The sequence below is a fragment of the Mytilus galloprovincialis genome, chromosome 1 (genome assembly GCF_965363235.1).
Source record: "Mytilus galloprovincialis chromosome 1, xbMytGall1.hap1.1, whole genome shotgun sequence".
In the NCBI taxonomy this organism is placed as follows: domain Eukaryota; kingdom Metazoa; phylum Mollusca; class Bivalvia; order Mytilida; family Mytilidae; genus Mytilus; species Mytilus galloprovincialis.
The window spans coordinates 25,516,970-25,527,273 of record NC_134838.1 but is presented as its reverse complement, the minus strand read 5'-3'; the positions used below and the strand labels follow the sequence as shown (position 1 = coordinate 25,527,273).

The 10,304-nt window shown below is 34.7% G+C and overlaps 2 protein-coding genes across 2 annotated transcripts; both read left to right on the top strand.

Moving 5' to 3' along the window:
- The first annotated feature begins 2,113 nt into the window (after positions 1–2,113).
- On the top strand, positions 2,114–4,114 carry LOC143070690 (uncharacterized). Its single transcript, XM_076244892.1, has 3 exons — positions 2,114–2,296; positions 2,513–2,671; positions 3,186–4,114. Exons 1-3 carry the CDS (start codon positions 2,129–2,131, stop codon positions 3,876–3,878), a joined length of 1,020 nt encoding a protein of 339 aa, XP_076101007.1. The 5' UTR covers positions 2,114–2,128; the 3' UTR covers positions 3,879–4,114.
- A 2,833-nt stretch (positions 4,115–6,947) lies between these two features.
- LOC143070699 (uncharacterized) lies at positions 6,948–8,013 on the top strand. Its single transcript, XM_076244896.1, has one exon. It carries the CDS (start codon positions 7,092–7,094, stop codon positions 7,803–7,805), a length of 714 nt encoding a protein of 237 aa, XP_076101011.1. The 5' UTR covers positions 6,948–7,091; the 3' UTR covers positions 7,806–8,013.
- Positions 8,014–10,304: the final 2,291 nt, after the last annotated feature.

The window sequence follows — 10,304 nt, the reverse complement described above, 5'->3', positions numbered from 1 at the left end:
CCGGAATTATCCTGTCATGGACAACAGTAAAAATCGTGAATGTGTAACCCTGGCTTAAATCGGCTCTATTTTAATGTCTCCGCGACAAATTGTCAGCGGGGCATATTTTTTTTTTATATCCCTGTCTTTCCGTCTGTAAATCTAATTTACAATAACAGTGGTATATATATTAAATGCTACCCCTCTATCAGCATATATGCTATATCCTTGTAAGTAAAGTTAAGTTTCTGCTTTAACATGTTTAATGTAAATATTTTTAACATTTCTGAAATGGGTTTTCTAAGCAAAAGCAAATTCAGGATAAGAATAATAATAAGAATATTTTATTATTCCAATCAAGGGCCCTTGATGGGCAGCATAACATATACACATAGAACAATACATCATGATTTGTAACAGACAAACATTTTTATATAATAAAATGAACCATAAATATTATCTTCATTCTATAAAAATCAAATACAGTTAGTTCCAGGCAGGATCAGAACCATAAAATCATTACGATTATCATTGTTTTTACATTCATTAATTAACATTTCGTCTAACATCTAGACATGTAATAATATAGCTCCCTAAATATTTAAGTACAGACACATTTTCATTAGTAAATAACCAAACAAATTTTGCCTCAATTGAAAGATGTATAAAATTAGGACAAATACAGTTTATCTCCTTAAAAAATATCTCCCTATCATTTTTGTATGCTGGACAACTAGTTATAAAATGTTGTTCATCTTCAACCAGATTTATGATTAGGATATGATTTAGATATTTAAATTATTTTTGACGAACACTTCTTTAAAACACATTTTCTAATATACATATGGAAATGGGGAATATGTCAAAAAGTCAACAACCCGACCAAAGAGCAGACAATAGCCGAAAGCCACTAATGGGTCTTCAACGCAGCGAGAAAATCCCACACCCGGAAGTGGTCCTCAGCTGGCCCCTACATAATTTAGTGTACTAGTTAATTATATATATAAAAATAATCAATACCCCTTCAGTCTGTCCCTGCTCACCAAGTGAATGATAGTTAGAATTCTAGCAGAATAAGTTTATTGTTAAAGTTTATAAATCTAAATTACACGTAAAACCGTAACAGTTTGTCGTCAACAGCACATTTGTATATTTACACAATTAATCTAAGTACATATGTTGGCAACATTTATGGTGAACTACAACCTTGCAATATCTTTTCTACATTACATCCTATACATTTGACTGACAAAGTTCCTTTTTTTTCTTAACCATATAATGCTACTGTTAACCTCATTGGCCAATTAACTTAGGCGGAAGTCCATGTGATTCTGTCTCATTTGTTTAATATCCACTGAAGAGAGCGGACCGTGTCCTGACTGCTCAGGCCAAGTTGGCAACATACTTCATAGGAAAGGTATATATTTTTTATTTTAAATGGCAAGAGGCCATATGATATAAGAATGACAAGAGGTCATGTAATTTGAGAATAGCAATAGACATAATACATTTTTAAATGGGCAAGAGGCCATGAGATATGATACTGGAAAAATGGCGAGGGCCAAGGAGATGGTTTGATTTATTTGGAGATGGTAATATTTATTTTTTGATAAAGCAAGAGGTTTTGAGATATAATTGAAGAATAATGACAAGGGTTGTAAGGTATAATTTGAAAAAATAACCAGGGCCAAGGAGATATAATAAATTTTAGATTGGCCGGAAAGTCCGACACCACGAGGTCGAGTGCGAAATAAATTATATCTATAGGACCAATGTTTTTTTTTTTTTTTAACATTTGTATTGTATTTATATTCTAAACTGGTTGATAAGATATGTTCATTTCATAGTTTCTCACGAAATTTAATGAGGTATAAAGATTTTCAACAATCCCGTCGTGGCGAAAGGTGCGCTCGACACGTGTTATCATAGATTTTATAAGATTTGATTTATATAATCAAATGATAGACACTTTTAAAAATGTTGTTTGTTTCTTTAAGATTATAATGATAAATAACATTTGCCTATGTTCGTTTATTATGTGTGGTACTTCAGATAGTTTTAAAAAATGCCAAAAGGGGATTTCCCTCAACAGGTGCGCAAGGTCATTTGATGTCTAGACTAGTGTGTAGAGTTGTGTATTTATTTTCAGATGGTTTTAACCACGTGTTTGAAACGGAGGCACTCATTAAAAGGGGTACGGTTAGTGGCAGCTATTAAGAGAATAAGAGGAGGACAACCACAGGGCTTAAAGGAGTTTGCCCGTTTTCAAAAGGACAACAAATTGGATAATTTATCCATGGATGATCTGAGGCAACAGGTTTGTAGTACTATTAATCATTTCATTGTTTGACTTGATTTATCTTGCTACTATTTTAAAACCATTTATAGACAATCATATGCAAGTCAAGTGTTTTGTAATACATTATAAATAAACCAGTTTTATTTTAATTTAGCAAGGTTACTAGTACAAGAAGTAAAACAAAAGCTCTGTTGAGTTTTATTTGTCATTTTTTTGTTTTAAATTATTGATCAGGTTCTGGATTTAACTGGTGCAGAACTACAAGATTTACTTCAATTTGCCAATAGAGATAATACAGTTGAAGAAGCCAGGTGGGCCACACATTGTTTGATACTGTATGCAAATGAATATGGGCAACCTAGTGGACAAGATTTAACCCAGTCACAAGATCAAGTAAGTAATTTCTAGTCCTGCACTTTGAATGTAATGTCTTGGCTGGCAGATAAAATTAAATCTATTGAATTTTACATATACAATTCTGCACATTGACTAGGATGACAAGCTTAGAAGACAAATCAATGATCGCACTAGAGAATTTCTAAAATTGTATGCCAATGAGATAATAACCTAAGAAGTAATTGGACAATGCCATCATTTATGGTCTTTGTGTGGCCTTCACTTATGAGCAACAAATTGTACCACATAACGAGCATATAAAAATATAAAATTGTCTTGTTGGTTAATACATAATTACTTGTCTTACTGTGACGTAATCCATACTGGTTGAATCCAAGTATATGTTTATTCATATTTATAAATGAAAATATTGACAACACTGTGGTAATTTACATAGAATTTTGATATTAATAGTGATTCACTGGCATTGACTGGTGTTATGTAATGTGTGTTAATAATGATACCGGTTTTGTTTCTGTTTTTAAGACCGATTTTGTTTTCTGTTTTTAAGACTCCCACTACTAGTGCTAATCCTGTCAATGTGCAGATGAGTGGTGACATTGTGCAGAGTAGTGGTGACAACAACAACAATGGGACAAATAAAAGGAAGAGGGACGATTTGGAAGACAGGATTGCTAACTTAGAGAATACTACAAAAGAAGAAGTTGTTAAGAACTTAAAGGAGAAGGTGAGGACACTTTGTCTGCAAGATAATCCTAGTGATTCACTCATATTACTTACTCTGGAGGAACTTGCTAAAGCTGCAAGACGGGTTAATCATGATGATGCCGATACCTTTGAAGAGTTAACACGTCAGGCAAACCGACATCAATTAAAATTAGATATCTCTTCTTTGTGTTTGTCCGTACTGGGTGGTAAGGTTGCGGATGCAATCACAAAAGCTGTGTCGAAGTGTTTAAAGGAAAAGCAACCTGAAAAGGATACTACTCCAAAACCTGAAGATTCGCCATTGCATAATTTATACCCGCCATACCAGGCTCCTTGTATGTATCCATACAATGCTATGCCTTACTTGCAACCGCCATATCCAGGTGGCTTTAATAATAATTATAGGGGTAGACCCCGAAATTCTGGAAATTTTGGAAATTCTGGAATACGTCAGAGAGGTGCTTGTCTGTTTTGCGAGAGTACAAGTCATCAGATAAGAGACTGTGACAAAATGAAGGCTGCAAAGGGAAAATAATGTTTTTCGTATATTTGTATGTTCAATTAATTGGGGAATTTTAATTTATTGTGAAATATTTTGTTTTTTATTTTATTTTATTTTTTCTCTATTTGAAATGTCTTCATTTACAATTCAAGGGTCACTGATACCCTAGTGGTTCTACATGTTCCACGTGGATTGTAGGTGAAGGGGTTTCTCCTTAAAGTGCTCTTATGTTGGTTCTTGGATATAGAGAGAGTTTTATTTTCTCTTCAGAATAGTAATAAATTGGGAAGTTTAAATTCATTCAACATTCATGTTCCAGAATGGGAAATGGAAAGTGGTTTTAATCCCGAAAAGGTACAAGTACGCCAAGAACCAGCATGGGTAACACTTGGAGGTGAAACTCCTTCACTTACAACACACGTTCCTTCGGCTGAAGAAGTTCTGAATGGTGCATGTGGTGTTCATTTTGATAGTGGGACTTTTCCTTTGCGTGATCCTGATCTTTTTCTAAGCGGTCAGATTCATCACCATTTGTCTAACTGGAAAGATATTCTAGTAGGGACAGATGATAAAGATATACTAAAATGGCTTATAAATGGGGTTGATGCTACAGATTTTTTCAGATACTTTAAAGGAAATTTTAAGGGTCGTTTCTATGATTCGGATATCCCTCCAAATCAATATTTTCAAAATTCAAAAATTTGTAAGCAACATGTTGATTTTATTTCAAAAGAATTATGCGAGAAAATTGCTATGGGTTCAGTTAAGCTGTTGGGAGCAGTTGGTGAATGTGAACCCCCTAGAATAGTAATGCCACTTACAGTCGAACCCAGCAAGCCACGTTTATGCCATGATGAACGTTTTTTAAATTTGTGGGTGAAAGATTTACCATTTCATCTTGAAACTTTGAAAGATATTCCTAGATTAGTACAGAAAGATGCATTAATGGTAACATATGATGAAAAGTCAGGTTATGACCATGTTAAACTTAGTCAACATTCATTTACATATTTTGGTATTCAGTTTGGGGGATTTTACATGACTTACACAACATTGCCCTTTGGTTGGAAAGCAAGCCCATTCATATACCAGTCAATAGGGATGTGTGTAACATCATATTTAAGAAAATTAAATGTACTGAATACATTATATATTGATGATAGGTTTTCAGTAACTCGAGGGGGCCCATTGCAGTTTAGTGAGGAGAAAGAGTTCGAAGGTAGGAGGTTGGTTTATGTTATGCTGGAGGTTTTGACAAGGTTAGGGTATACTCTTTCGCTTAAGAAGTGTTCATTGGTTCCAGAATTTTGTAAGAAATTTCTTGGTTTTTTCGTTGATTCGGAAAAGCAAGCATTTATTTTACCAGAGGATAAGCGGAAAAAAATTATTGAGTTGCGTGAATTTATTTTGTCTTCTAAGGAGGTAGACTTGAGAACTTTACAAAGGTTTTCTGGAAAGTGTATTAGTATGCAATTAGCTGTACCTGGCTGTAAGCTTTTTTGCAGGGAGGTGAATGCTGCTATTTCTGTTTGTACTAAATGTAGTAGGCCTGTTAGGGTATTTGGACCTCTTAAAGAGGAGATTGAATATTGGAAATTTTTGGACAAATGGGAAGGCTTCTCAAAATGGAGACCAGAATTTCATAATAAGATTGACATGGTTACAGACTCTTCAGGTTATAGATATGGGGCACTTGTGAATTTAGGTGACAACCATTTGACTATGGGTGATTATTGGTTGGCTGATGATACTAGACCTATTCATGAAAAGGAGGCTGAAGCCATTTTGAAGGCATTGCAATCTTTGGGAAAATCTTTATTAGACTCTCGGGTTGATGTATTAACTGATAGCATGGCGGTAATAGGAGCCTGGAATAGTCAAGGGAGCAAATGTCCGGCCTTGAATTGTATTATGAAGGATATATTTCAGTTGGTCGCTGGGCAAAATGTTGATTTGCATCTAAGTTTTGTTCCATCTGAACTGAATATGGCTGATGGTCCTTCTAGAATTTTGAACACGGCTGATACTATGTTGAGTAATGCTTCATGGGTTTTAGTTGATTCTCGATTTGGTCCACATACTGTTGATCTTATGTCTTTAGACTCGAATGTAATGCAATCAGTAGACAGTAGGCCACTTAGACATTTTACCCCATGGTTAACACCAGAAACCTCTGGTGTTAATGTGTTTTCCCAAGATTTAAAGGCAGAATCTAATATGTATGTATATCCACCCTATGTATTGATTTTTCCTTTGCTATGTTTTTTGAAGGAACAGTCAGTTTCTTGCACAGTTGTGGTACCTGAACTTTATCCAGTTCCTATGTGGTGGCCAATGTTGACTAGTTGTTCATCAACCTCCATTCTTCTAGGAGCTAGGGGTCAAAAAGGGGTTGTCAAAGCACCTTCAAGGAAAGGCTTTGTTGTTGATGAATTTGGTTTAAGATGGCCATTGTGGGCATTCAGAGTTTCTTTTTCTTGATCTTATTTTTGTTTATATTTCATGTGAAGTAATACATCTGTAATACGGATATTTCAAGTGAACTTAAAATGAATTGAATGTTTTTGTATAATTTTAATGTACCAGTGTTGCTAATCTTTTCATTTATGAAAAATATGTATATTGTTATTGGGTAATGCATGTGCATTGTATTTCTTTTGAGGTTATAAGTCCTATTAAGATATTTTCAATTTTTAATTGTTAAAATTTTTGTCATTGACCTAAAAATGGACCTTATATTTGTCATTGCAGATAAATAGTGACATTGATTTGGAAAAAATTTAGGGAAGAATGGACGAGTTAGATAAACGAATAACTTGTTCATCGGGTCACAAGAGGAAGAAAAGTTTTCAAGGTTCTTTTCTCCAATTTCTCCAAGATTTAGATTGCAAACATTTGTCAGTTTGTACACCTGATGATATTCGAAGATTTTTAATTTGGAAGGATTTTTCTGGAAAAACTACTATTCACGGTGGTCATTGCAAACATTTAGGCCAAAAGGGGGAGTTTGACTGTTTTTGTCCAAAACGACTGGCTTCCGGTACAGTTGAAGGGGTGATTAATCAATTGGTTAATATATTTGATGATAATGGCTTTGGGAGATATTGGGACATTTTTTCTAAGTCTGGTAACCCTGCTTGTGCCCCCATAGTAAAAGAATATCTTAAACTAATCAGGGAAGAACAAGCCAGTGCACATGTATTGCCAAAACAAGCTAAGCCTATATTTTTATCAAAAATTAAGGCAATGTGTTCATACATTGATAGGGAAATTAAAAGTCCTGGTCTGTCATTACGGGAGAGGTATATTCTGTATAGAGATAGAGCTTGGATGAAACTACAATTTTTTGCAGGTGATAGGGCTAGTGACCTTTCTTTAGTTGTTGCTCAGGAGGTAAAAGTATTAAATGATAATAGTGGCTTGGTTTTTCAACATACGTTTGGAAAGACACTCCGAGGTGATAAGGGAAAGAGTAATACATTTGTTATTAAAAAGTGTGATGACTTGTCTATTTGTCCTGTACAAGGTCTGCTTGATTATGTTAATTTTTGCCAAGTCAGTACAGTTGATATGTCAGTAGGTTATTTGTTCAGAATAGTTTCTGAAAAAGGCAGAGTGTTGGATAAGGCTGTCAATTACTCTGTCATGTATGAGAGATTGCGTTATTACTTATCACTGTTGGGAATTTATGAAGGAGAAACCCCCCATAGCTTTCGATCAGGTTGTGCAGTTACCATGGCTTTATCAGGGGCAGCTGAAAATGTAGACCAGGCAATGAAACATATTGGTTGGTTTGGCAGAACAAGTGCCGAGTACTATAGTAGAATTCATACATTAGTTGATGCAGGCAGTATTGCATTGAGATTATCTCAAGTTGCAAATGGGTCTGAAAATATTGAAACTGTATTTAAAGAACAAGCTGACTATTCTAGTTTAGTTCATGTTTTTAACAAAGAGTAAAAGTAATCTTAATTGTGATCTAGCCCTAAGATTGAGGAAGTTTAATGAAGTATTTGCACCATATTCATTGTACTTGCATTGGTAATTAAAAATGTTTTCATCGTAACTATCATTTTGATAAGTTTTATTTGAATAATTGAAATTGCACAAGTTATTATTGTTAAATTTATAAAATACCCATGCATACATTTTGTGAATCTAAGAGCAATGTATAATTAATGTTATCTGTACAACACTTGTTATGTAATAAATAATATTAAGAAAGAAGATATGTTTTATTTTGAGTTTTGGGAAGAGGCATTATACTGTATTTGAGATTTTGGGTTTCATCTTCAGGAAGTCTGTAGAGTTTCTGCTACCCATAACTTAATGGAACTGTAGCAAGAAGATATTGGACACTGAGGATATGGTCATAACCTCATTGGCCAATTAACTTAGGCGGAAGTCCATGTGATTCTGTCTCATTTGTTTAATATCCACTCAATGAGGAGGCAAACGTTTGACAGAATAGGCAACGTTTGTACTGTAATGTATGTTTATAGCCTGCAAGTGAAGTTATTTTAATCCCACCTCATCCCACCCATTGTCTGTTTATAGTCGTGTGGTACCAAAATGTGATATACAGGATTGTATGTGAAATGTTGAGTTATTTTTGTTTTTAATTTATTCAATGCAGAGGCACCACAAGTCCTTCTAGTCTTTGATGTTTATTTTCCATCATAATAGGAGTTGAACAATAGACATGATAGAAATCATGACACCTAATTGCTAATTTCATGACATAGATTTGATTGGTTTTGTTATACTGAGTCATTTGGATTGTTGTTTGCTTAAAAGTTAAGCATTGTCTTGTTTAGAATCTATAGGAAAGGTATATCCCCATTTTGGTACTCCAGGAGTGTTCGATATCATCTCACACCAGTTCCCTGCAGAGTTTCTGCTACCCATAACTTAATGGAACTGTAGCAAGAAGATATTGGACACTGAGGATATGGTCAGAACCTCCTATATTTATTTTTTTTTTCTACATCAATTTTGGAGAATATAGCAAATCACGAACTTTGTGAGGAGTAGGTGGTATCATTTTATTGTGAGAGCTATGCGATCTATACTTCTTTTTATGTACGAGTATACGGTCCGGACCGTACGCGTACGGTCTTATTACTCATATGGTCTGGAACATATCTACATTTACGAAGGGAATTATAATGTTTTAGTTCCGTTTCTTCCTCTTTTTATACCCCCGCTTTAAAAAAGGGGGGGTATACTGTTTTACCTCTGTCTGTCCGTCTGTCCGTCAGTCCGTCCGTCAGTCCGTCAGTCCGTCCGTCCGTCAGTCAGTCCGTCCCATGAAACTTTCGTCACATTTTTCTCAGGAACTACACATCCACCCTTTCTGTAATTTGGTATCAACATTTATATATGTTAGCCATACCGTGTGATGCGTTTTCAGATTCATCACTTGACAACTTCCTGTTTACCGAACACTTGTATGATTTTACACATAATAGCCAAGTTGAAAATTTTCGTCACATTTTTCTCAGGAACTACACATCCACCCTTTCTGTAATTTGGTATCAACATTTATATATGTTAGCCATACCGTGTGATGCGTTTTCAGATTCATCACTTGACAACTTCCTGTTTATCGAACACTTGTATGATTTTACACATAATAGCCAAGTTGAAAATTTTCGTCACATTTTTCTCAGGAACTACACATCCACCCTTTCTGTAATTTGGTATCAACATTTATATATGTTAGCCATACCGTGTGATGCGTTTTCAGATTCATCACTTGACAACTTCCTGTTTACCGAACACTTGTATGATTTTACACATAATAGCCAAGTTGAAAATTTTCGTCACATTTTTCTCAGGAACTACACATCCACCCTTTCTGTAATTTGGTATCAACATTTATATATGTTAGCCATACCGTGTGATGCGTTTTCAGATTCATCACTTGACAACTTCCTGTTTACCGAACACTTGTATGATTTTACACATGATAGCCAAGTTGAAAATTTTCGTCACATTTTTCTCAGCAACTACAATACAAGGATTTCTGAAATTTGGTTTCAGGATTTATATAAGTCAGTTATACCGTGTGATGCGTTTTCAGATTCATCACTCGACAACTTCCTGTTTACCGAACACTTGTATGATTTTACACATGATAGCCAAGTTGAAAATTTTCGTCACATTTTTCTCAGGAACTACAATACAAGGATTTCTGAAATTTGGTTTCAGGATTTATATAAGTCAGCTATACCGTGTGATGCGTTTTCAGATTTATCACTTGACAACTTCCTGTTTACCGAACACTTGCATATTTTTACACTATTAATATTATCCACTTGCGGCGGGGGTATCATCAGTGAGCAGTAGCTCGCAGTTTCACTTGTTTTATCTTTTTTTTTCATTCAAGCTTTCCATGCAGGTAGTGTTTGTTTTGTTTTACATTTTCTTGTTTTGTCTTTCAAATTTTAGCATATG

Coding starts and splice junctions, on each gene's coding strand:
- LOC143070690 (XM_076244892.1), top strand. CDS start 2,129: ATGGTTTTAACCACGTGTTTGAAACGGAGGCACTCATTAAAAGGGGTA. Junction 2,297..2,512: donor TGGATGATCTGAGGCAACAG/GTTTGTAGTACT, acceptor ATTATTGATCAG/GTTCTGGATTTAACTGGTGC. Junction 2,672..3,185: donor TAACCCAGTCACAAGATCAA/GTAAGTAATTTC, acceptor TCTGTTTTTAAG/ACTCCCACTACTAGTGCTAA.
- LOC143070699 (XM_076244896.1), top strand. CDS start 7,092: ATGTGTTCATACATTGATAGGGAAATTAAAAGTCCTGGTCTGTCATTA.